At 37.1% G+C, this 27,708-nt stretch overlaps 1 protein-coding gene across 1 annotated transcript in view; it reads right to left on the reverse strand.

Moving 5' to 3' along the window:
* Nucleotides 1-27,708, reverse strand: part of SLIT3 (slit guidance ligand 3) — a 195,073-nt gene that overhangs the window by 132,468 nt on the left and 34,897 nt on the right. Inside the window, exons 4-7 of the mRNA XM_033141837.1 lie at nt 14,339-14,410; nt 7,287-7,450; nt 5,863-6,004; nt 474-545 (exon numbers count right to left, since the gene is read on the reverse strand). Of these exons, the coding sequence (XP_032997728.1) occupies nt 474-545; nt 5,863-6,004; nt 7,287-7,450; nt 14,339-14,410 (450 nt within the window). The remainder of the gene's footprint in view (nt 1-473; nt 546-5,862; nt 6,005-7,286; nt 7,451-14,338; nt 14,411-27,708) is intronic.

Genomic DNA, 27,708 nt, shown 5'->3' on the forward strand with positions numbered 1-27,708 from the left:
CAGTAATGTGATAGAAGCTGATCGAGCTGTTATTAATGGCTTAACTGTCATGCATTGTTACCCACGCTGTCCTAAATAAAAATATTATTGGTGGCATCCAGATGGGCCTTACACCATATACATTGGTATCAAACTGATAGTGCCACAAATACACTAGCTGGATCCAGTTCATGAGATGTTTTCCTACTCTCTTTCATTTCAGCAACTTAGTTATTGTTGTTGCTTTCAGATCAGATCTGGTCCTGAAGTAAAAGCTAGAAGAACATGAACTGGAATGATTGACGGTATTCAAGAACACCCTATGTGTAGGTGATACCGGTATTTATTGCCCTTATGATACATGCTGCTCTGGAGGTCCTTCCAGTTGCATAAGTAGCAGCTCGCCCATGTGGCTGCCTCACTGGATTGTAGCTTATCAACTCCAAGCATTGAAAATATTTTATATGCTGTTTTAAACTACTTAAAATACTTACATTCTTTTTAATTTCTTGTACTGTGAGAAAGCTCCAGGAGGAATGTTTTTGATAGAGTTCTGTTCCAAGCGGCTACAAAGAGAATTAAACACATTAATGTCAAAAAGGCAAAGCTACAGGATAAATATTTAGTATTTATTTTTCAATATACTTGACACTTAAAACCACGAAAACAAAACAAATATTTAAATGCTATTAAAACTTCTCAAGATCCTAGGCAAAAGCAAAGCAGACACCATAATAATAATAATAATAATAATAATAATAATAATAATAATAATCATCATCATCATCATCATCTAAAGATGGGGGTGTGGGAGGAGTAGACTATCCCATAAGCTCTCTATAAATAGTAGCCTAATATGAGTCCATTGTCAATATTACTTTCCCTGTTCTTATTACCAACAGAAGTCTAGCCAGATGTTAAAAACAAATCCAGGAAAAGTCCAGAATGGCTCTGAGCTTTTAGTACAAACAAGAATTGCCTTTAATATAGTCTACAACCATTTATAAACTACTTCAAATAGTTTAGGTACAGTGTATTGTGTGAAGAGATGCCCTTGAAGGTACCTTCCAGTCTTACAATTCAATGATTTGTTTTGTTCTGCCAAGAAACAGCTACTTTGCCCTTTGGGAGCTTTATTTTTAAGGCTTCAACAACTGTTCAGGTCAAAGGACAAGAGCAATTTCCTTCACTCTCTCTAATAAAACAGCAAAGCCTGAAGAGAGTGCAGAGCAGCCTGATGGATTCAAAGATATTTCTCTGAACATTAAGAGCAAGTCCGTGTATGCTCTGGCTTAGATGAGACACTCAACAAAACGGCTGAAAACAGCAAGGAAAAAGAAAGATGCACTTAAGGTGACAAATGATCTTCTAGGGTCAAAACCCCACCTGGAATTCTGTCCTAATCAATCTCAAGGTTCAGCACTTTTTGTCATCTTCTTAGCTGGCACCTGAACACTTCACACACATGGTAAGACCACAATGCAGGTATGTATATATAAACACAGCTTTTCTAAAATCAGAACACATTACTGGGAGCAACAAAACCACATAGAGTAATACTCATTGCTGATTAAGAAAGACATTCATATCAATGTAGGTTCCAGCTATCTCCTTTTACTGGTGAAAAGGGGGGGTATTACTAAGTTTGCTAATGTGAGCAGCACTATCATTTTCCCAGTTTAAACAACATCTTAGCTAACAGCTATGTTACTGTGGCCTAATCGTTTGTCAAGACAGCCTGTAACACAGACAAATCATTAAACCGGACAGAAAAAAGAATGAGGCATCAGTACTGATAATTTTTAGCTGTCAAGTAAGTAGAGTCTACAAATGAGAGAGCCTTGCTCTATTAACAAGCAGTGCTGTGCTCTGTTTTTGAAGTGTCAGAGCTCATCCCTTCCATAGTAGGAAACTGAATAACTTGTAGCCCAGATTGGTGAAATAAGTAAGCAAGCTTGTCATGTTCTCTGGTTGTGCCTTTCTGGGTAGCATGGTTAGCTGTGGCCTCTTTTTGGAAGCCAACAGCTTCTAAAATAGGGGATGAAATTTAATATATGTTTTCAGTTCATTATGTACTGTAATTGATGCAACAAGGAAGGCAAAGGAGGATCAAAGGGATAGTCTGCTCCAAGTAGTTAGCAGAAGAAAACAAATGTGCATGTGTGGATAAGTGGACATACTACAGTGCCTGATGTGATGATATCAGTGTATTTGGCCTTGCTGAAGCATTTCCAGATCAGAAACCTAATTGCTCATTGTGCAATGCCAGGATGTATTAGGGCTCATTATCTCTTCAGCCTGAAGTTGAATAGAGTGGGTATAGAGTAGCATTCACTCTCTTGCATGCAGCAGGGGACAGCAGTGATTCAGACATGCACTGTCAACACTTGAGGAATGCAGCATATGTTAATGACTTCCATCACTGAATGGGCTATCATATATCAACCATTGTGGAAAGAACAAAAGTTTTCAGTTGGAAAGCACTGTGTTTGAATTTGCAATCTCAAACAGTAACGAATCACCTGAGGTCAATTAAAGCAGAATGCTGGTAAATGAAGTCCACACATGCGCCTTTAAGTCATTACATGATAAGGCATCAAATAATGTGCATGAGTGTGAACTGGCACACACAGAGAGGGCAGGAACCATCACTATAATGTCTGCTCTACCCCTGCTAGCTCACCTTCTGAAACCCAACATTCCCATTTTAGTATGCATTAACTATATTTGACAGCCACTGGTGCATCACTTCTGGCAGCAGCGGAGAGAAAGGTGGTAATTTCCCCAATGTGGCAGAATTTTTTTTAAACAGAACTGAGAACATGTTGGGGAGAGAATTAAGAGCCAGGAAATGAGTCTGATCCAGACAACCATGCTAGTAGTGAGCAAGTAAAATTATTGCTAACCATAAATAAATTATGTTAGAAGGAAAGTGTACAGAAGGAGTTGGCTACCACTGCTGGGAAGAAAAGAAACTTGATTGGTTACTGATGTCCATATAATCCCCCTCACCCCAAAGAACAAGTAGAAAATTTAAAAATAAATGATTACTGAGAAAAATGTGGAGGATGTGGGGGGTTGATTGAAGGCAACATGAGTGAAATATATAATGTGCAAGAGACAACAGCTATCATTAAGCAAAGCGTTCAGGCTTGCTGCAGAATCCCATTGACCCAGAGAATCAGCAGTTTGCCCAAGGCAAGTGATTTATGTGGGCCACAATGTCAGGTATATCACTGGAATCATGCCAAGTGTGCCTTTCTTCCAGTTCTGCATTGATGTATTTATCAAGTAGTAAATGGCTACATGGCAACCTACCATGCCTTCGAATATTGTCATATTTCAATATTTAATTTTAAATATGTTTATTAGGCAGGAAGGCAGGAAATCAATTACAAGTTGCACAGTTGTAAAGTTGTACAGCCTATTAGTAGCTTGATGTAGGCACAGTAAATCCGCTTCTGTCCTAACTTTGAGGGCTCTCTGGCAAGCTCCAAGTTACTAGCTGTCTTTCCAGAACTGTGAAAATGGGCACCAGGCAGGTGGAAATATATTTGAGCATATTTGATCCTTGCTATCACTATGCACAAATTGAGATAATAATATATTTCCTTCCCCAGCCATGTGGGAGGATAGAAGACCAACTAGTAAGTTAATCATGGCATCACATCATTATATAGGAGAACACAATCCACAAAAGGCATGAGACTGCAGCACTCTAAAACCGAGTTGCAATTTCTAAAGGTAAGTTCAAATGATTTTTTTTTAAAATGACATATTACTGCACAATGAAATGTACCTATTGCTATTCATTAGATCCACCCTCCATGAGAACAACAGAAAATACTCCCAGAAGATGAAATGTAGATGCATCCACATTAAATGCAACAATAGCCATATTTGATTTCGATGAAATTCAATTTCAGCAATTGGTAGTACAGCTGCAGCATACCATTCCATCTGTAAAGCAAATCTCAACATTCTTTCGATGTTCCCATCATTTAGTCATATGGAGAAACAGTAAGGCACATGTTACTAAAAATCCAACCCCAGACCCCTATTCTCTAAGTCTTAGAGTACTTACTTGAGTACTGTTTTCTAAAAACAGAAGTTTCACATACATTATGATAAACCAAAATTTGCTCTTTTGTGAAAGTAAAAAAATTGAGCTTTGGAACCTTGGGGTATTGCCATGAATGTCAAGTTCTTCAATTTGCAGCACAAATTCATGAAGATTTCTAAACTTCTATCCGCATGCTATTGCTATAGAGTCATAGAATCAGAGAACTGAAGAGTTAGAAGGGACCCTGAGGGTCATTTAATCCAACCCCTGCTATGCAGGAATCTCAACTAAAGAATCCATGACAGATAGCCATTCAACATCTGCTAAAAAACTTCCAAGGAAGGAGAATCTACCACCTTCCATTCCACTGCAAAGCAGCTCTTAGTGTCAGAAAGTTATTCCTGATGTTTAGTCAGAATCTCCTTTCTGTTATCTTGAAACCATTGGTTTGGGTCCTAGTCTCCGGAGCAGGAGAAAACAAGCATGCTCCATTGTCCATGTGACAGCTCTTCAGATACATATTTGAAAATGGTTATCATATCTCCTCTCACTCTCCTCTTATCCAAACATACCCTGTTCCCTCAACCATTCCTCATAAGGTTTGGTCATCCTCCACTGCAAAAATTCCAACTTCTCAATATCCAGCTTAAATTGTGCCACACAGCAGTTCAGGTATGGTCTGACAGACTAGAGCTGTACTATGGCTTCCCTTGATTGGGACACTATAGTTATATTGAATAGCATTAGCTTTTTTTGCTGTTGCATCAAACTTGTTGACTCACGTTAAACTTGCGGTCTACTAAGACCCATAGATCATTTTTACATGTACTACTGGCAAGTCAGGTGTCCCCCATTTTATATCTGTGCAGTGGGGTTTTCCTGCCTAAGTACAAAACTTTACATTAGTCCCTACTGAAATTCATCTTGTTAGTTTTGGCCCAGTTCTCTAATCTCTTACGGTCATCTTGAATCCCGAAATAAGACTGGTGATTGGGAGTCTATTCCATTGGAAGTCTATTCAAAATTCTAGGCACCACAACCAGAAATATTTCTGATATCCACTCACTGTACATTCCATAGCAGAGGGGTGAGGGGAAGAGCTTCAAAGGAGGAGCAGTGCTGGATTCATTTACAGTGAGAAGTACGGGTACAGGGCAGTATACTACTACTACTACTACTACTACTAATAATAATAATAATAATAATGGCTTGTATCAAACAAAATTGTCTTGTCACGATGACATCTTCTTCTTTACTTCTCCTTGCATGGCCTCTATGCCCTCTCCAAATCTGTTCTAAGGTTCCCTCAATCATCTGGAACAGATCTGAGAAGAGTGTGAGGGACACATGAGGAGCTGAGGGGGAGAGTAAGTTCCGTTGCAGAGGCAGACATTCTGCACTAATGGATAGCTTCGTTGAATAGAACCTGTTCTTCGTAAATTTATTGGAGATTGCTAGTGTGAATGATCATTGTTTCTCAATTAATGTCACAATATTAGTACAGGGTAAAAAGATTTGGAATTTGCAAATTCCAAAGGCCTCATATTCTTAAGCATCCTGGTGCATACTGAAAAACCACATATTATGCATAAAAGTAACTTTTACAATAGAGGTTGAGATTGGAATATTAATCCCATTTAATCATCCATTTAACACAATGGACTTCTGAATAGGATTGCACTGTAAATTCCGGAATATCCATTGGTAAATGGTTACTGCCATAAACCGATGGTAAAAAATAAAATAAATCAAAAGCAAGCTGCATATGAGTTTTCTATCTTTGGCTGGAATAGAGCACAGAAAGCCAAAGTGGCACTTACATTTCCACAATACTCTCCGGAAGGTTGGCTGGGATTTCCGTTAAGCCCTTTCCTCGACAGTCCACAATATTGTTGCTACAAGTGCAAGCAGATGGGCAACTGATGGAATTGGCATTGCAGGATGGAGGTTCAGCATGTGAACCTGGGAAAGAAAAGGAATCGATATCAGTATTTTAAAATGTGGTGTTGTGATAATCTGCCATTTATATCAGTGTAAAACAAAGCCTACTTGCCACATTGTTTATGATGACGATGATGACGACAACAACAACAACAATGGTGAGATACTTAAAGTTGCACCTCTTTGCCCTGGCCTTTAATACCTGAGATGTGTGTTTTCAGGACCTGCCCTATCTTCATTGAATTTACTTTATTGTGTCTTTCCTAAAGGATCCTGAGAATTACACTTTGTTAAGAGTTCTGGGAAATGTAGTCTGTGGGAGTAAACTATAGTTCCTAGCAATCTGCTTTACATGTATGGTGTGCTTGCCGCCAAAAAAAGTCGTAAACTTTCTTCACCACAGTATAGTTCTGAAAATGTAGGATATTGTTTCCGCTTTTTAAAACCAATCCTTTATGCTACTCAACAAACAAAAATGCAAGGAGACTGTGCCAAGTCTTCCGAACTAGGGAGTGGAGGGAACCTTAGCAGGGGAACCCACACTTATTACCCTTTTACATTAAAAATAAGAAAGTACCCAAGTGAGTTACATCTTCTATGATTAACTAAACACTTCAGACAATGTTCTGTTACACAGGATCAATGTTATCCAGAGCTAAGAACACTAAAAGTGGCCTAAAACTACTATTCTATCAATCAATAAAAACTTATATTTCAAGTTTAAATGTCTGTTCAACTTCTCCCAGATGCTACCTATATTTAAGTATCATATCTAACCAGCAACCAAAACAGATAAGTTGGGAGATTTGAAGAAAGATTACATGTTCCAAACTTTAATAATTATAATACCTATGGACAAAATGCAGACTTCTTCCTTCAGTCAGTCAGTCAGAATGTACACACAAGCTTACTGTGTGTTAAATTAAACTCCAGCATTACATATACACTTGCTTACTCATTGCATTTGTATGCTAGTCAGATATAGAGCTCAGAAGGCATTCCCCTGAGAAAAGGCATCCCATTATTAGTTAATTATTCTTTTACATTAATATGATATGAGACTACAATTGAAAAAAGACAATTTAAGTACAGAATTGTTAACACAGACCAGCAGTTCAGAAAAGACTCTGAACAAATCATAGTAATTTAAAATATATTACACAGTGTACTTGGGGCATGGCTGAACTGGAACTAGCAAGGAGTGACATTTAAATAGGAGCAACATTAGAATCATTTATTGAGTGCTTAACATGAACACCAGTAGAAAACAACAGAAAAAAGCAAAACGATAAATTTATACTACCTGAGCAAACATATTCTTTTTTCTGAACATCAGCAACATTAAATCCTCTCAGGTGAACAGGTGCCATGCAGAACGTGAACTGCCCAACTGTTCGCCTCTGACGCAGCCAATCAGAAAGCCAAGCCAGGTGGCAGTCGCAGTATAAATAATTGGAATGAAGCCGTCTAGAATGCATAGAAAAAGATTCACATCAGATCTGCAGTCTTCAGAAATGGAGGGATAATAAAACAATCTAGTTCCTATTTTATTATATGCATAGTCCTATCACAAGCACTGATTTTGAAGCTCAACTGCAGTACTCTGTCATATAATAATGTTTGTGTGTTCAATGCACCGAGACTTCACAGGTTTTCAGTGACATAATGATGCTGCCATTTGGTAACAATCCTATACACACTGAATTGGATAAAGTCATATTGAATGCAATGGTACTTCTGAGTAAGTAAGCCATAGGGCTTAAAAATATACACATACATAAACTACCAGCTCCATCTGGTACACAGGCTAAGACCCTACCTGCCCGCGGACTGTCTCGCCAGAGTGGTGCATGCTCTAGTTATCTCCCTCTTGGACTACTGCAATGCGCTCTACATGGGGCTACCTTTGAAGGTGACCCGGAAACTACAACTAATCCAGAATGCGGCAGCTAGACTGGTGACTGGGGGCGGCCAAGACCATATAACACCGGTCCTGAAAGACCTACATTGGCTCCCAGTATGCTTCCGAGCACAATTCAAAGTGTTGGTGTTGACCTTTAAAGCCCTAAACGGCCTCGGCTCAGTATACCTGAAGGAGCATCTCCACCCCCATCGTTCTGCCCGCACACCGAGGTCCAACGCCAAGGGCCTTCTGGCGGTTCCCTCACTGCGAGAAGCAAAGCCACAGGGAACCAGGCACAGGGCCTTCTCGGTAGTGGCACCAGCCCTGTGGAACGCCCTCCCATCTCATGTCAAAGAGATAAACAACTACCTTACTTTCAGAAGACATCTGAAGGCAGCCCTGTTCAGGGAAGTTTTTAATGTGTGATATTTTCATGTATTTTAATCTCTGTTGGAAACCGCCCAGAGTGGTACAAATAATAATAATAATAATAATAATAATAATAATAATAATAATAATAATAAATAATGGTTTAAAAGGTGAACCAAACACCAGAGTTTAATGAAACAACCAACAATGTATTTTGGATAGTAATGTTGCAACAAAGCATATATTTTTTACACTAGATTGTGAAATTTGTAGCGGATAGAATAATTCAATATGTTGGGCAAAGTCATCTCAACCTCAATTTCCTACATGCAAAGAGATGCTACCAATATACCTACATCTGAAGTTTAGTGAGAGCGGTGATGAGCGAGCGATACACTGAAATTTAGGTAGTTTCTCATTAGCTTCTGAAGCAACCTTGTGTTGTATTGTCTAGAAAAAAGTTCTATATTTGAAAAATGAGGTAGCCAGAATGTGGAAATAATACTTCATCCTTTATTCTATGAGTCATGACAGGGAGACATTAAAGCAAAGCCCCCATGACAATACTGTCATTTCAGTAGGACAGGGTTGGACAGAACACTCATTTTTGACAGACAAACATTACATATTGCACTGACAAAGATAAAGTGCTGCAAAACACAGTCTAGTCCATCTCTGAAATAAATTAAGAATGTGAGAGAGCCTTATGTTAAGACAGTTGCAATTGGGTTTGTGGTGGCGCCTAAGCCGACAGGCTCTAGATTTGTATGTCTGCTAGTGGCCTACAAGGCTTTTTTCTCCTTTTTCGGCTGGGAAGTTTCCAGAATTCACTTACTTACTGTGTCCAGTAAAGCTTAAGTTGCCTGACCTGCAGGGCAGACTATTAAAAGCACACATATCTGTTCATCAAAGACTGGATAATTATTTGTTTTAGTGGCATAAGGAGAGAAACTAGTTTCATTCAGGCAATGTCTTTGAATGGTGAAGTGACTTTTTAGAAATATTTACCGTAATGGCTGTTAACCAGTTAAATATTTTACTAGCGTAATTATATGGTTTTTAACTAATGGTAATATTTCAAAACATTTGCGTATTTCCAAAACTACAACAGAGGTAGCTTCTGGAAGACTACGGAAGAATATTATATTCTTTTAAATATAAAATAACTTACAATTTAATCAACACACTCGTTAAAATAACATCAAAAGCTAAAGAGTACCATAAACAGTTCATGGTAAAGTTCTGATTAGAAAGACATGTTAGTCCCAATCCAGAGAAGGTTAGTTATGTACCACTACATTTACAGTTTAATCAACTGTTTACCTATGTAAGAATATTTAATCAATTTTATTTCATGTGCAGGCAGAAGAAACAAGAGTGGAGCTTAATAGCTGCAAAGTTGTGTCAGCATCTGTACAAAGCAGTGGTGTGGTGGTAAATGCCGAAGTGCAAGTACTCTTTGTAACAACTCCTATAGTCATGCCTTTTCGATAATTTTGACCAATGCAGACATTATAGTTTGAATACTAACTCAGCCTTTTTTTCACCCCTCGCCCCTGCTTTGCTGAACATTGTCTGATGAAGAGTTCTTTCTGATGAGCTCAAAGACTTGCTTACTACCTTGTAACGTTTTGCAATATGTTGGTCATAATTCTTTTTTGAAATGTATAAAAAATAAGTAGCAATGTAACCCTTAGCCATGCATGCTAATAAAGCCTAATTTACTTTACTTAGCTTTGGTGGGCTTATCTCTGAGAAATGCTTCATTATTTAACATACAGAACATGGTCTAATAGTGCCCCAGGAGTTGACATCAGTGTTCCTCTTGTGAAATAAGTGGCTTCAGTTCACCCCGCCTGTCTTTGCTCCACCACATCACTGATACAAACAAAAAACTGTATTATCACTTACCTGGGAGTGAGCCCCACTGAATGTGATGGGGCTTACTTCTGGGCAGACATGCAGTGTCGCACTGCAAGTCTGCTGACTTGATAAGAGATAATCTCTTATTGTCATTCAGACATATGGACATACAGTATTGATGTAATACTGTATTCCCAAAAGAATTATATCCTCTAAGAAATTGCTTCAGAGAGTCAATGTTTTGGGATGTACACAGTACTGAAATGATTCATAATAAAGGAATAACCATCTTCCTCCTCTTCGATCGACCAGACTTATAGGTGTATAAAAGTGCTCCTCTCCCTTCATCCCCCTTCCAGTGACCAAAGTGACTCAAGTTTTGAACTGCAAATACATTATTATTTGTGCTAAAATTGTGCAACATTCTGGAAAGCAGTCCATGGGGGGGGGGAATCTATCAAGCCATAACCATGTGCCTTTGATAAATAAATAGGTAATTTAAGAGGCCTCTATTACAAGTGGAGTGTCTGTGAATTGTTGCAAAGTCTTTTTAGTCTGCCTTTAATCTATTTATATGAAAACACAGACAAATATATGTGTAACCATTCATTCACTGGTTACAGCAAGAAAGTCAACATTAAGAAAATGAAGACAAATGAATGCAGGGCAATATTTTGTATAAATATATCTGTCTCATCAAAAGGGAAACAGATCAATACAAATTAATTCTTGTCAGATCTGAACAAACAAGGATTAAAAAATAAAGTGAAGCAAAAGAAGAAATCAGCAACCCATAACATAGAATTAATAGATTAATAACCACAAAAGTATAATTAAGTGCTACATGTATATTGAACCATTTCTCTTCTTTAGAAGTCAAACTCAAATTAAATATCTTTCTTATACCCTGATCTTGAAGTTTTAAAAACTGAAATGTCCAAAGGCAGAATAAACCTGTGACAAAATTTATCTGTAATGTATGTAACAGATGGGGGGGGGGGGGAGTATGCAATGGCTATGGTAAACAACTATAAATTCTATGCATTTATGTGGGAGAGAGGAGCAGGTGCTCTGTTACTACATAGGCCTTGCCCCACAGTATTTGCTAACACATGTGCTATGTGTAATTATATGTCTGCGATATGGATACCCCTAAATGTAGTTTATAGATGGCTCTGAGCAACTACGAGGTAGTGAATGCTTCAGCCATAATGAGAGGCCTGGATAGAAACTAGTGGGTCACTCCTATAATCAATCCAATTTGGACTAAATCATACCCATATGCTTCCCTTCATTTTTCATCAACTGTGCTGTATCAAACATAGACAAGGAAAGCTCATAATTGAAATTTTAGTAGTCTCAAAGTGACAGAAAGCTCTTCCTGGCCATCCTAGCAAAGTAATTCCACCACTTCAGAAAGAGCAGTTCCTTATTACTATGTTACCAAACAGAATAAAAAAGGAAAGTCTTCTTAAACTGAATGCCTCTATCAGATAATACACAGCTTAATAACATGGGAAATGTGGGAGATTCATGCAGTACACTTTTACAAGTCCTATTAAATGGGCAATCTTTTCTGTATAAGCATATTGGTTGCAAGAGGACCATTAATATTCACTTAGGTTAACACCTTTTAAATAAGGAATGCTAAAAGGGGTAGAAATATTAACTATCATGTTGAAAAACATTTCTATTTTAGAAATATGAAATCATCTTTCAATAACACTCTAATACAATGAACCTGGAAATACTATCTGTCCCCACCATGCATGCTTAAATTTATTCATCTGATGGCATTGATGTCTGCAACAAAACAGATGACAAATCAAATGAAAGATCTAACCTTTCTGTTATAGTCCAGCCCTTCTATTTTTCATAAAGAGCAGGGCTGCCTAGATGGCTATTGCAAATTATTTGGCAGTATACATGAACTGAAACATGCTACTTAAAATTGATGGAAGTACATTTATAGCACTCAAAAGGGGAATGAATACAAATTCTAGTTTTAAAAAGTGCCCTTTTAGTCACAACCTAAATTAAATTTCCAGAATATCATTTTGGGTTAGCATTATAAAATGTTAAATCTCAAAATTCAATATAAAAGCTTTCCTTTAAATTCCATTTATGACTTCCTTCCCCCCCTTTTCCCTTTAATTACAGCAAAAGGGAATTAGTCAATATAAGTCTCCAGGGAGCTACATACAAAGCCATCTCTGAAATTAAACTACCGGTAAAAGGAAAATGGCAGCAGACACTGTGGTCTGGTTATCACACAGTTTGATCGATTTGAAATAACTAAGAGATGACACAAGGGTATTAGAAGGAAAATGCTCAAAAATATAAAATACTTTTAAATTAATTAATGCAAATAATAGTTTATGTGAGCATTTGTCTTTAAACAAGGAAATACTATACATACAACTAAAAACCCACTGTTAAATTTGGCGGTCTGCCAGTATGGGCAAACAACAGCCACTTTGCTGGTATATTGGTTATCAATGCTTTTTTCTGGGGGGAAGCAGGGGTACACATACCCCCTAAACATTTTGTGAATCTAAGTTTGGCCTCATTGAGGGGCAGTATTTCAATATGAGTAGGAAAATGAGAGTTTCCTACTCTACACATTTTTTTAAGAAAAAAAAAGCACTGTTGGCTATAATACCAGGTCCTCTACAAATGGATCAGACTTGTACAGCTTGTGATCTACAAAACGAAAAAGTTCCTCAGCAATGAGCTGCAGCTTGCCAGGTGCTCAACAGCACTTCTGGATTCTGATTTGTTTTTTGTAGTCTGAGATACACAATAAAGCCTTGACATCTATTGATCCCTTGGTATATTGGTGTATGTGGCCCTTAGGATGCGTTTGACTTGGAAGGTCACAACTTTCACAAGCCTAGATTAGCTGGCTTCATAATGAAACACACTGGGAGGGAAACAGGCAAATCCTATGACTGTTGATAATATTTGACTAACCCATAAAAGAGAATTTAGCACTTTTAAAATTAAACAATAAAAGTCTTTATTTTACAACACAGATAGGAGGCAATGTAATTGTAGATTTTTTTTTTTAAAAAGAATTTATTCTAATTAACATAAGATGCAAAGCCTAGATATGAAGTAGCCAAAAAGTAGGAGTGTTCATGACACATTTCAGACTTAGTAGAGATTGACACCAAACTGATACCTTGGGCAATGACTCTGCCCTCACTACAACAAATTGAGTAGCCCAAGTTTTCATGTACAAGGTTAGTTTCTACTCCTGATGTGAACAGCTGCAATGTCCTTGGCCATTTGATGCTTCAATGAAAAGGCCAGAGTGCCTTGAATTCTATGCCATAGCCTGTTGGGTTGTAGAGTCTCTATTATAACTCTGGCATGTCAAGGAAAGGATATACATATGCCAGCAAGCCACTGTCACTTGACTTTTACCTAATTTGCCAAGGTTTCAGAATATTTCAGGAGCAGTTTTCACCACTACACCAATCTCCTAAAGCAGTACAACAGCTAAGATAGCATGCCGAGAGCCAGGAAATCCTAGGTTTAAATGCTGTATTGGTAGTAGCTTTAAGCAAACCACTCTTGTTGCTTCAGTCCTCTATCTATGTCACATAAATAATAATAATAACTTATAGCATTGTTATGAAGTTTATTGAAAGAAGTGCTCTTTGAACAGTGCCATTCTATAGCCGTGGAATCAGTATGCCCAACTGATTTAGTCACAAGCATGCCTATATAGGACTACACCTTAAATGCTGCTTTGTTGTTAGTATTAGTACTATGCTATTCAACTCTGCCCTAGGATTGCTCAAGGTTTTCGCACAGTCTCTCTTGCTTCAGTCTCATCCAAGAAATAACTCTCAACCTAGACCTCCGAACTTTCAGGAATGGGTGCCTTATGTATCAAGCTGCACAAGCTTATGGCTTGCACTTTCTTGGCCTGGAATCTCTGCTTCTGTTGCAACTGGAAATGCTGAATAAAGACTGGCCATGAAAACATCATGGTGGCCCTGCTCCTGGTCTCCCCACCAACATCAGCTCACTTCCAATTATGGCTCCTTCCACATATTTCAATAAAAGAAAAACAAGAACACAGCACTCTTTTTTCAGATTAGGCCACTATATTTAATTTATTTAATATGTGCTAAATAACAAATAATAAAAATACTAAAATGCTGTGTGTGCTAATTCAAATGACGTGCATTTCAGAATGGAATACTTACAGGGTCCTGATCTTTGGCATATGGTTGAAGCTGGTGAGAGGAATGCGAGTGATGTTGTTGTTATTGAGGGTACTATAGAGAAAAGAAAAGAAGCACAGTCATTTACATTAGCTTGAAAATGCTATTTACAAAACTAATTATAATTGGTTTGAAAAAAATAGCACAGAAACTATTTCAACATAGTTAAAAAGGTGTTTCTATTGCAAATATGAATAAGTGCATCCGCATAGACACAAAATCCTAACTCATATTAGTAAGGTAAAAAAAAAAGCACAACACTAATTTAGATTGAAATTAAAGCCTTCTGTTGATATTCTCCACTGTGACCATTTGAGAGTATGGAGTTGGATGTAATGCTTATTTGGCTTCTTAACAAATAATTATATGGAAAAAAAATATAGTTTCCGGAAGGAGCAACTCTATATACCTACCACAGGCTACCAAAGTGTGCCTGAATTGTTATCACACAGAATGGGTGCATAGTGGAGGAAGAGTGGCTAATAGTAATGGCATAGCAAGGAGAATGGTGTCATGTCATTGCTTCTAGGTCAAGCTGTTATGGGTTTAGGACTAATGGGATTTTACTTTCCACATGAAATTCCACTTCTGTGATGGGTAGATTTTTATAGAGAAAAGGTAAGAGAGCTTTGCAGAGTGAACATGAATGAAGGTGTGGGGAAATTGTTTGGCAGGGCTTATGGTACCCCACACTATTCAAATGTATACCTGTACAGCTGTGTCTGGTGTGAAAATCTAACCACATAATGGGTTTTACCTACCTAGCCACTATAGCTTATATGTACATGCAAATCTATTATTTGGTTTTCTATATCACTGCAAATTGTTCACTTAATTAAAATGTATAATTTTACTGAAGTATAATCTCTTTCCAGTGTAAATATAATAAATACCAGTTGAGGCCATGTTTATTCTAAGGTGCAGAAAGAGCAGCTGCTAATAGCTGTTTAAAATGCACTTCTTATAACCTATAAAGCAGAGCTACTTTGATATCTGTAATGCATGTTAAAGATAATATTCCAGTTTCAGAACAGCTTCGGGACAGCTTATCTCCCAGAATGTTGTAGGGCTTGCTGATCAGAAGGTTGGCGGTTGGAATCCCTGTGACAGGGTGAGCTCCCGTTGCTCGGTCCCAGCTCCTGCCAACCTAGCAGTTTGAAAGCATGTCAAAGTGCAAGTAGATAAATAGGTACTGCTCCAGCGAGAAGGTAAACAGCATTTCCGTGTACTGCTCTGGTTCGCCACAAGCGGTTTAGTCATGCTGCCCACATGACCCAGAAGCTGTCTGCGGACAAACACCAGCTCCCACGGCCAGTAAGGCAAGATGAGCGCCGCAACCCCAGAGTCATTCGTGACTAGACTTAACTGTCAGGGGTCCCTTTACCCTTTACCTTTAGCTATGACTCTGTATATGCACTCCTGAAACCTGTACATAGCAAAAGCCGAAACTCTGAAGCTTGAAGTTACACATGCAACCTATAGTTCAAGGTTCAGTATTGTATTGTCAACAGCCTAGTATTCAGGGAAAGTATAATCCATATAATTTGGCTACTGAAGCATGATTTGGCACTTAAAGGCTGCAATCCTATACCTGGGAGGAGGTCCAATTGAATTCAATGGGGCTTACTTCTGAATAGACATAAATCGGATTACACTGACAAAATGACTTTTGGCAAAGTGATTGTGCACATGGGTTTGTGGAAAAAGTTATAGAACCAAATCAGTTGCACTTTTTTCTGGGGAGGAATCAGTGAGCGGAATATCTGATTTCTCTTTGGTCCTGCTTAATTCCTGGAAAATGTATATGGTTATTAAACCTGATCTGGCAGAGTTCTTCAACATGTATGGAATAACAGAGTAACTTTAAAAATAATAATCCCACAAATGCCAAATATTATGTTGAAAGACGACAGGTACTGAAAAGGTCTCTTCAGCAATGAATATTTCTATTTTATCATAAAGTTAGAGAGAAGAGAAAGAAACATAATTACTGAAATTATGTTTCAGGGGGAAAATGTAATATAGTATTCCTGTTCTCCTCTCTTAGTAAACCATCTACTCATAAATAAGTCCCAATATTAGCAGCTGGAAACATTAATTGTTTTTTCTTTCTTTCTGTAAATCACTCAGCACAGAAGAACAATGACTGATCGAGATGCCTAGTGTCATAAAGTTTAGGCAACAACTGAGGATGTTTTAAAGCAGACTTTCCATTAGGTATGACCCAGTCATTTATGGAATATTAATTGTACATCTGTTGAAATGGCTTTACTGTTTTTGGTCTTTGTAGGAATGGTTCTATTGTTTTTTAGAATTGTACTTTTTCAACTGTCCATTGTACAACCAGCTACACAAACACGTGCTATCCCCCTTTTTTGGTTAGTCTAACATCATGGCACAATGAAAATATCAGATTCTATCTGTCTGACATTAACCCAGAAATAACTACAAGGATGGCTGAGTTTTTGTCAATAGGCTCTCTTAGAATGGTCGATGGCACAATTTAGTGGGAAGAAATCCCAATGAAAATCCTTGTCATATATTTTACATGGCTGTTTGTTTATATATGCTTTAAATTTTTATATATGGATGTTTTATGATGGCCTATACTTGTAATGTCTAATAAGGGTTTGGCGAAGTAAGATTAACCCCTTTAGAGCTGAGGATTGATTCTACAAACACAAAAAGGTTAAAGTTAGCTGAGGACACAAGACACCATATGATTCAGTCCTCCTGCAATTTCCCAGACTGCCTGCATAAGTGTCCCCTCTCTTTCTGTGAAATGAATGGGCAAGGCTCCAGAGAGTCTCCGTAGCAACGAATATAAAATTTTAATTGTGAAAGACTGAAGTTGTAATCCTAAATACACCTTCTAACAAATGCCAGTAATGTCCCCTGTGCCCCTAGTTGGATTAAGTAACACAAAAATTTGCAAACATACATGAGTACTGCAATTGAAACAGCCGTATGACTTTCTAATAATAAACATTTTACAACATCTTCCTGACACTGGATTTATTCTAAGGCAGCAATAATGGGCTAGAATTAAAATTTACAGCTATGACATCAGAAAAACTATGGTATAAAAGTAACGTTATTATTTTTATTGTCTATATTAAACAAGGTGACAGGTGACAATATTAATAGATGTGTAATTTTGTGCTGAGTAAAATAAGTTTACAATGAATTTATGGGCACTATTTTATCATATAAACCTTTATTAATAATAGCTAAACATCTGTCCCATGCTACAGCTTCTGTGACAGAAATAGGTTTGTGTCCTCTTAGCATGAAGGAAAGATTCACTGCAAGTCTTATTCTCAAGGGAAATGGCTTTGCATCAATAAAAAATGCATGATGTTTTCTTGTTACACTGGTTTTGAATGGATATACATTTGGAGAATGTCCTTTCCTCACCAAAGCATTTTAGTTTGTGAATATAATATAGACTCTGATTTTCTGTTACATTTGATTTTTAAAGCCAATTACCACAAACAACTAATCAAATTGACAAATGATATGGTAGATTAAATTTTTGATTAGCGCTTATTCAGCACTAATGAGCATCTAGTGTAATTACCAGGGGGCTGTTAGCCATTCAAGCCTCTGGATAATAAGCACCAGGCTTATTTCTGTATGGCATTTGGCTTTACTACAGCCTTCAGCGTAATTCTAATCGGTAAAGAAATACACGAGCCCAAGGGCTTTGCAGTGCAGAGATAATACACAGACTGTGCACTTTTACTTCTTGTCTAACTATTCATCTCTCTGTATCTGTATGTATATACTATTTTCTAGGATTATCTGTCATATTTAGAAAAGTGCCCAAAGAAAATTATTGTCATTCTTAGAAGAACGACACAAGTTTTTTTGGGGGGGGGTGTGTGTGGAAATTTTTCCTTACATTCCTATTAAAAAAATCAACGATCCACTCATTTGCTAATACTCCCATTGTTACACTTTTACACTTGTGCACATACAGCTCCACAGAGAATAATCTTTAGCATTATGTTTAAGCTTTTTCAAAAAATAATAATAATCACCAATTACAGCAATATGGTTGGACTACATGATCATTGTCATCCCTTCCAACTCTACAAGCATTTTATTTTGCAACAATAGATATATAGTATTTTAATAGCTGGCACCCTTTATCTTTTTAGTGTAGCTATTAGCCTGTTTCTTGACCTGTAATTAATGAAGAATAGATATGTGGTAAGTGTGTGTGTGTGTGTGTGTGTGTGTGTGAAAGAGAGAGAGAGAGAGAGAGAGAGAGAGAGAGAGAGAGAGAGAGAGAGAGAGAGAGAGAGAGATGGATGTAGTACTGGAACCATGACACAGACCTTTGAGCCTGAATGATTAGTTACAGCAACAATGGTAGTAGTAACAAGTGTTACATTTCCCTCTGTCTCCTTCAATTAAATCACTACTATACCTCAGTGTCATTTCTGGAAGAGGTGTGTGTAAGTCCACAGAACACTATGTAATTCACTCCAACAGTATTATCTGTGTATCTGGGTGCAAAAGAAGTGTCCCACAACTTACAGGAACTAACTTTCATGCCTCTTGTCATTTACTACAAAATATTAATTCAGTTTACTATAGTTGAACAAGAATTCTACACAATGCAATGCTGTATTGATAGTAAAACACTACTACTTGATATATGTTCACAGATACCCCAGATAATGCTCTTATCTAAAATGAATATGCATACCTGACAACAAGCCAGCAGAGACTCTTTATTCAGTACACACAGTACACTGAACCAATGTCTTGTGACCAAAAGCCCCACAGTAAAAATAAATGTACATTGATTTTACTGTGGTTTCATTCCTTAGGACAGCTGTAGGGATCTAGATGGTGATGAACTACAACTCCCATCAACCCCTGCCCCTTAACAGCCCCATACTGAAGGCTGGAGCACAATATGGATGAAATATAGACATGTTGGTTTATCAGCTGCTCATTTTAAAACTGCACCTCTTTGGAGATGTGGTGAAGTTTTGGCAGAGGAAGAGCATGGGCTGGGATATTGTTCAGCATATGTGATTGGGGCTTATAGGTCACCCCTCATTAACAGTTCAATGCCAAAGCTCTGGTCTAAGCTAGTATGGCTGAGAAAAATGAGGGCTGGAAACGAAATTAACATTTTGAGGATGGTTAATTGAATGTTAAAATGTCTTTTACGAGCCCTAGGTAGGGAATGAAGTTGTGCTGAGGAATTTATTGTGTAAAGAAATAAATAAAAATATTTACAGTACATATGGGTCAAAAATGCAGGATTTGACTGTCAGAATATAAGATGCCTGCTAGGTCAGACCAAGGTCCATCTAATATAGCAGTCTGTTTTAATAGCCAGATGCTCCTGGAAGCTCACCAGCCAGGCATGAGGGTGATGGCATTCCCCTATTGTTTGTCTCTAGCATCTGGTATATCAGTGGTGTCCCTAAACATTTAGCTATTACAGGTAATAGCCCTTGATAGACCTATCTTCCATAATTTGTCTAATCCACTTAAAACACCTATCCAAGCAAGCAGCCACCATCACACCTTGCAGTAGGGAATTGAGTAAATTATTAACTGTGTGAAGAAACAAATTTGCTTTATGAGACTGTGTAAATTTGTTGTTGTTGTTTATGTCTGCAAACAATTATTGAGGGGTAGCAGAGAGAGGAAGTCAAAAGGTGGCATACCATGGCACTCCAGAAACATTAATAGGGAGTAAATGCCCCACCTTTCTATTTATCATGCCTAATGCAGCTAATGTTGCCACAGGGCTGGCACTGGGACTCAGGCACAAGTATACTAATGCAGATTTAAACTGAAACTTGAAGCCTCTTGAATCAGGACAAAAAAGTATACATAAAACACATAGCACCCATAGCACCAAATTTCATCTTTTGGGTAAGTTAGAAACTTGGGTGCTCTCTGTGAACTTTTGGCAAGCAAGATTCTGTAGTGGCAGTTCTACAATTAATCAATGTGTTTTAGTACATTTTTTTTAAGGGGGGGGGGGCTACTGTACATCTCCTATGCAACACTCACTTTGGCTGCTTTTGTGGATTTTTAGTAACTTTTGACTACATATTCTGCCCTTGCCTTTGACATAAACTGGCTCTTATGAATATAGATCATAGGTTAATCAGAAGAACCCAGGGGTTGTGTGAGTTATTTGAGATGGTAACCTTTTAGACCCAGTCACGTAAATAAGGAAATTTGACAGGTGTACTTATTAGCACATTTGTTATTTAATCTGTCCAGTAGTTCCCTTTTCATCTAGTCTGAAATTCTACCCCACCATGCCATCTTATTTAGGAGACATGAGTATATCAGTGCTTTGTATGCAGATGATGCAATTCTTCTGTCATACACTCAGATGGGGGATGTGTAGGTTCATATTGTATAATGGAACTCTTTTAAGTTATAACTATGCTAAAACTAAAATCTTAACTTTTGGGGTAGAAGAAGAAGACACACCAATGACTATGATGGGGTCTGGGCAGAGATTTCCAGACAATTACAAGATATTGACAGGCAGACAACGATGACTCTAGTTATGGTGTGCTGATCCAATATGAAGTACAAAGGTTTTCATATTCTTTCTGGAAAGGTGCCCCCTTATTTGTCCCTCATACATTTTTGTGGGCTGAGATTGCTTTTGACAAAATGTAGGTTAACTTTTCAGTAGCTGATTGAGATGAAGGCGCCATACTTATATTTATTAGTTGCTACTTCATTAATAGTGTTTTAGAGATTGTAATTTCTTTACTGATTATTTGTTAATTATATCATATTATTTATGCTGTACCTGTGTTCTATAATGTTCTTTATATTTCTTGTTTGTAAGCCACTTTGGGATTCATTTGAATGGAAAGTGGCATAGAAATATAATCAATCAATCAATCATTATAGGACTTAGAACAAGGTGGGCAGATTTTGCCTTAAGCAGGATGACCATGGTATGCTTCTTAACAGAGGATCCCCTATATTCAGATCTGAGCATTCATTATTTGCAGCCCCTAACAGCGACTGTAGTAATGACTCCCCTTTAAGTAAAACTCTGTTTCTATTGGTGAGTACAGATTGTTACAAGTCATATAGAACCACCAAATTTGTTTAAATGGCTATGGACAAGCTATCAATTTCATCTGAAGATCACATTGCTTACAATAAATCTATTGTTTCATTTTTGTGAGGGAATGTTTTTAAAAAACAACAACAATGTATTCTGCATGCACTTATTTTGTTGCTTACCTTTGCTTTGTGACATGTGTATTAGTAAGCGTATGTATGAGTATGTTTTAGGTCGGGTTGGCAAAAGAGCAATAAAGTATTCATTCACTATTAGGAGATTGGAGTCTCATCAGTCGCAGCCAACAATTTCAAACAGGGCATTCGCTGTATAAATTTAATTCAAGCACAGCAATGATTACAATATTAAAAAATTTTCAAGATCAACACTTTCCAAGCATCTTTCTTGCTTTCAAGGATCAACTAGATTGCTAACATTAACTGTACACAGTAGCCTCCTTCCTATAGACATAGCAACTCCTAAATTGGGATTTTTATCTAGACCATGGCATGTGGTGGAACAGTTAAATATTTTTCCAGCACCCCTGTGGTCTGAGCTAGATAAACCACCACCACAGTTCCTATTTCAAAATAAGCTCCTATTTAAATCGAAGAAACAGCAAACCACATACTGTATTGAACTTAACTTGCACTTCAGCCCTACTTGAACACTATGCTAATGAGATTAGGAGCTTGACAAAAAATCTCTTCCCCAGTGAGTTCTTTAGATCATCAAGAGCAAAAGGAATGTAAACATATTTGATTCTTTTAGTTAACGTTTTCAAAGCTGACATTTTCTTAGTCTGCACCAAAATTGCTATTGCTTCTTGTTGTTCTTAGAACTTTGATCCTTCAAGCACAATGGAAACTCCATTAAGAGCATCCCAGATATATTTCCCATCCAATTTCATTGCCTTCATTTTTCCAGGGAAAATAAGAGAGTAGGGTGGAAGGGTGAAGGCCTTTTCATCAACTCTGCTTTCATGAAATGACTCATACAAGCAGATTTAAAGATAAAGAATAGCATATTGGAAATAAGAAAAGTCTTTTGAAGTTTCTGATGGTTTCCTGTTTGCTTTGTACATGTGTGAGAAACACATAAACTCTTACATAATTCAATTTAACAATATTAGTCCACAACTCTTGTGCAGGGCACAATAGTACAATTCTATTTAGCCAAGTGGCCTGTGGAATACTCAATGTATCACTATCAGTAAGGCTCCACTGAAAATGTCTTCATTCAGAACAGAGAATGAGATTAATTTAATCACACTCATTCTTCAAACCTCAGTTCTAGTTCAAGACCAGGAGAAAGTACACATCAATACCACAGAGCAGTCCCATCTCCAGAACAAAAGACTGGAGGAAACTTATCACTACAATGGCTGTTTTATGTTAATAAATTCCTTTAATCATTCTTTCTAATGCATGACTGAAAAAAATTCTGTTATTTTCATTCTAAACTATTATATGTTCATTCCAAAACAAGATGTTATATATGCCTGGGTTTCTTTAGGTAATACACTTACCAAATGATGACTTACCACTGTGTCTACATCAGAGCTTTCCAAACTTTTCATGTTGGTTACAGATTTTTTTATACATGCATCATTTTGCGACACAGTAATTCAGTTTTACTAGCAAACCAGAGGTTAAACTAACCCCTTTCCAGCTCCGGGAGGAGTGCGGGAAGCATTCATGTGACACACCTACACACTGCAGCTGGCACACTAATGTGTCGCAACACACAGTTTGGAAAGCTCTGGTCTACATAATCACTTGGCAGGCTGGTAATCTGTAATAATTACAGTGTAATGTGCTGCCAAATAAACAGGAGAGATGTTACCATATCTCTGTACACTACCAGAAAGCTGAGGAAAAGGGATAGTGGTAAAATTCTCTTCACCATGTGCCATGCTGTTTAGAGATGACAAGCTCACGAAATGGCTCACCACCTGTGCATCACTTTGAGTTACCTAGTTAATAAATAGTTATCTCTATCCACCCATGGTTTCCCAAGAACTCTGTGTATCATAGTGCATGTATAGTTGTTCAAGGCTCCAGGATTATTGATCAGTTTTACTTATTTGAACATTACAATGCTACTCATTTTGTATCAGTTATGCCCAGTAGTTTGTAACAGCAAAAACAATCTCTTAAAAAAATACAATAATTAAATACATATATTAGGATAAAAGATGGCAGCCAGGACTAATCCAAGAGTAGGAGGAAACCTATAATCAAAATGGAATCATATTGACAAAATGCAGTCAAATAACAAGTAGGTTTGAACAGATACAAAAACGGCAAGAACAGCAATTTTGGTGCATATTATTAGAAAGAACAAAAAAAACTACATTGTAAAATAGTGACTGAACAGCTTTTGAAATTGTGTAAGATTTTAAAGTACTTAAATTACCAATCTTGGCAGCTTCCAATAAAATTGCTCTAATTTAGTAAAAATTATTTTGTGCTCTATTAATAATAATAAATTAATTAGTAGTTATCTTAATATTACTCCATTATCTCAACACACTTAAAGCAGTTTAATGTGAAATGCTGTGAGATATAGAGTTCACATGAATTTAGGTCTATAGTTCTGTTTTGCTTTTTTTTCTGAAAAAGAAACATGTACCCTTTCCTGGGGGAAAGAAACAATTATATTAAATTCCCACAACTTCTCCACTACGTAACAAAAAAAATAAGCTGACATTACAGTTATCATTTTTCATAGATTACTCTACATGAGCGTAACATAATTAGATCCTGTCTTCTGTATTTGGGAAAATCTGATTTCTGATTGAAGTACTGGAAATGCCTGCCCAGTGCTTCATTTCTTCTCTGTTATGGGGAAAAAAAAGGCGGAAGGTAAATTCTAAGCGCCAAGAATCACCAAAATGCTTGTGTGTTGTTGTTTTTTAAAGACTAAGCTTTTGTCCTCCAAGAAGTGCAAAATTCTAGCTCCTGCAAATATTCTATGCATCACTGTCTCTAGCAAATGTGAGAAAGCCACTATGACAATACCTTTTTTCAATTAATGAATGTTTTCTCCATAAAGCGCTTACAATTCACTGTCTAAAATGTATTTCAGGATTATGGAAATAATTCTTAAATTTTAGCCAAATTAGCACGGCATGGAATAGAATCCAATGCTGATCCAGTTGTAGCATCTGCTACTGTAAAAAAAAAAGAATAAAATGTATTTTTTGACAATTTCCCCCTCAGCTGCGCCTCTGTGCTACCTTCCATGCTGTTCTGGAGGGTTCCCTCAACCCTCTGGAAGAGGTTTTCAGAGATCACAGGGGGAGCTGCAGTAGAAGGAAGAATAAGTGAAAATCACTTTTGCTTTTCTTATGTTAGTGGACATCTCTGCTGCATCAAAATACATTCCATGTGCAGAGCGGCAGCATTTGATTTAATCCTTACTCTTTGTTCTGATTGCTGCAAAATGCAGGATGAACCTTGAGGATTTTCAATCCCTTTTAAAAATTATATAAAACTGATGGCGTTTATGTATGGTAGGGAAAAAATGCTGTGGCAAGTACTCCAGGGTCAAGGTATTAAAACAAAATAAATGTTGGAGTATTCAAGAAGAAAGCAAACTCTATCCCAGAAGAAAACTAAGAAAACAGACTTACCTCTTGCTTTCCTGAAAAATAGGGATGATGATGATAGATGTATGTTTGAAATGTATTCTTAAAACTTATTGTGCCATGATACCGAGTGTAGAGAATATCTTAGCAGTTTATATTCAGAGTAAGTTAATATATATTTTTAAAATTTCAAAATTCACAGGCAAAGAATCATTCATAGCTATTAAGTGTATCCAATTTACCTTTAGAAAATTATCAGGCCAATCCTGGAGGATAGATGCATAAAGAAACTGGTTGCCTTCTTATGTGCAGCGACAGACAGCAAGAGTGGTTTTAAGACTTGTTCAGAGCAGTTATGACCATATCAGTGAAAGTATTCATCTTCTTCCAGAATTGGCACTGATCCAGCTGCTGCCCTTATGCCAAGTGTCGCATTGCGGCACACAACATACTCCTAATGTTGTGTCTATTCTCTCCATTTGACCGCTAGGGGTGTTTAAGGGCAAACAATGAAGTTTTAAAAGCCCCACTAAAAGCTCTGCTCACAGAATATGAGGACAAGGCAGAGCAAATCTGCCCTCTTCAACAGTTTGCTCCTACTTGTAATGACTACAAGTCTACATCCAGCCCAGAGAATTGTTCAAATTTAACTCTGTCAGGGAGAAGCAATTGGAAATATGCTATTTTGACTCAACCAAGTATGTTACACATGCAGTTTTCTCTCCATACCAGTACTTCATGTAGTTAAATAATTCATTAAATTATTAATCCAACAAGGAAGAAACAGCCAACATAAATCAAATCTCAACGTTTGCAAAATACACTATAACACTGGTGGAAAGAAGGATAGCATGTCTCAGTGGGGACATTCAGTCTCTGGGGAAAATATTAAGATCAATAGCATGGCTTTAAGTGCATTGAGTCTTGGAAGGTATGCATATGACACATGTTAACAGCTATCTAATGGTAGTAACAACGCTCAAAGTATCATCACAGAGTTGGTCTTTATTCACAAAACTCTGATATTATATTACTGCCTTAAAATGATTCAACTTCAAAAGTTGAAAATTTTATTGGTCACCATTACTTTCATAAATTTATTGCAAAAATGAAGAAATCAGGTACAGTTATGGTGACTGAACATGGAGCCAAACTGAGTCAACCTATCAAAAGCAGATCACTTTATTCTCCTTCTCTGTCTTTCTCACACATTCACATATACATAAACAAATAACTCCTGTGAATAATCTGCATTAAAAATCTGCACAAAAGACTGCCAGATTCACAAACTAACAGATGAAACATCTATATTAAAGTTTTTTGGGGGGTTTATTTTAAAAAATGCAATTAATTAAAAGCACCCATTTACCCTGCAAGAGAGACTTCCTTAAGCCTTTCTCCAATAATACTGGTTCTACATATTTAAATATAACCAAAATGTTGAAAAACTTAAATATAGATGCTTAATACTTACTGTGAGTATAGATGCTTAATACTCACTTGTGTACACCCACAAACAAAAGTTACAAAAGAGCATTAAATTAATAAATTGTTCCCTATTTCTTAATAAGAAGTATACACTAACTACCTGTAAATATTATTTGTCTTATATTTGGTAAGAAATGTTTATTTTATTTTAATATAAGCACTCACAGATAATAGAATACCAGTCCATTAAAAGAAATCTGTCCCACAAGTTCAAGTCTAAAAGTGTTGAGATAAGCGTCTCACCTGCGTTTCAAATGCAATTGCAGAAGCAGTGGTAAGAGATGGCTGTAAGATAACACAACCCACCTGAGTTACACCCAGAAGCAAATAGGCAGACTCTGCAGTTGGGGAAGAGATAAAATAAGCTCCCATCTACTAACCCCGCCCAGCAGGCAGGCAACCTCATCTTGTTTTGGGAGAATCTGAGTGGTCTTCAAAGATGGTGTCATAGGGACCGCATTGCGGCAGTTCATGGACTACTGCATGGCCAAATGCAAATCTGAAACTGATTAGCCCAAGTATTTCACCAAAAAAATATGAGAGGTCTGGTGGATGACACCATGCAGGGCCTAGAAAACTAGAATGCAGAAATACTCATAACTAAGAACTCCAAGTCACACTGAGATAATCTCTATTAAAGCACAGCTCTTCAGTGATGGCCTCATCTCTATCTTAATTAGATTGAGTCTAAGTTACAGACTACCTTAATTTTGATCCCAATTTTTCATTTTTAAATAAAGCAAATGGACCAAACTATCATTAATCTATCTCACACACGTATGACAAATAAAATTGTGCACTAAAATATGATTTTTTCCTGTAGTCCCAAAAAGTAAATTTGTTAGATTCCAGCATAATCAGTATCTAGATGTAGTTGAATAGAGCAGGTGAGTGGAATGGAAATTAGGTCCTACTATAGCCATTGTTCAATCTCATTGATGGTTGATGTAAATGATATAGTTCTGATTTGGGAAGAATATAATTATTTCAAAGTACTGAATTTTAATTTTCTGCTTTAATCTATATTATTGCTTTTCTTACAGGTACATCCAAGTACAATATCTGGCTATACAGCTATTTGCAGAAAAATCTGCAAGTAGGAACGCTAGGTAGCTTTAAGTAGCTCTTTCAACTGTTATCACCCACAAACACTGTCCCATAGCAAATAATGTCTTGTTTCTTATGTAAAGAGGTATG

Source organism: Lacerta agilis, chromosome 2, assembly GCF_009819535.1.
Source record: "Lacerta agilis isolate rLacAgi1 chromosome 2, rLacAgi1.pri, whole genome shotgun sequence".
NCBI lineage: Eukaryota > Metazoa > Chordata > Lepidosauria > Squamata > Lacertidae > Lacerta > Lacerta agilis.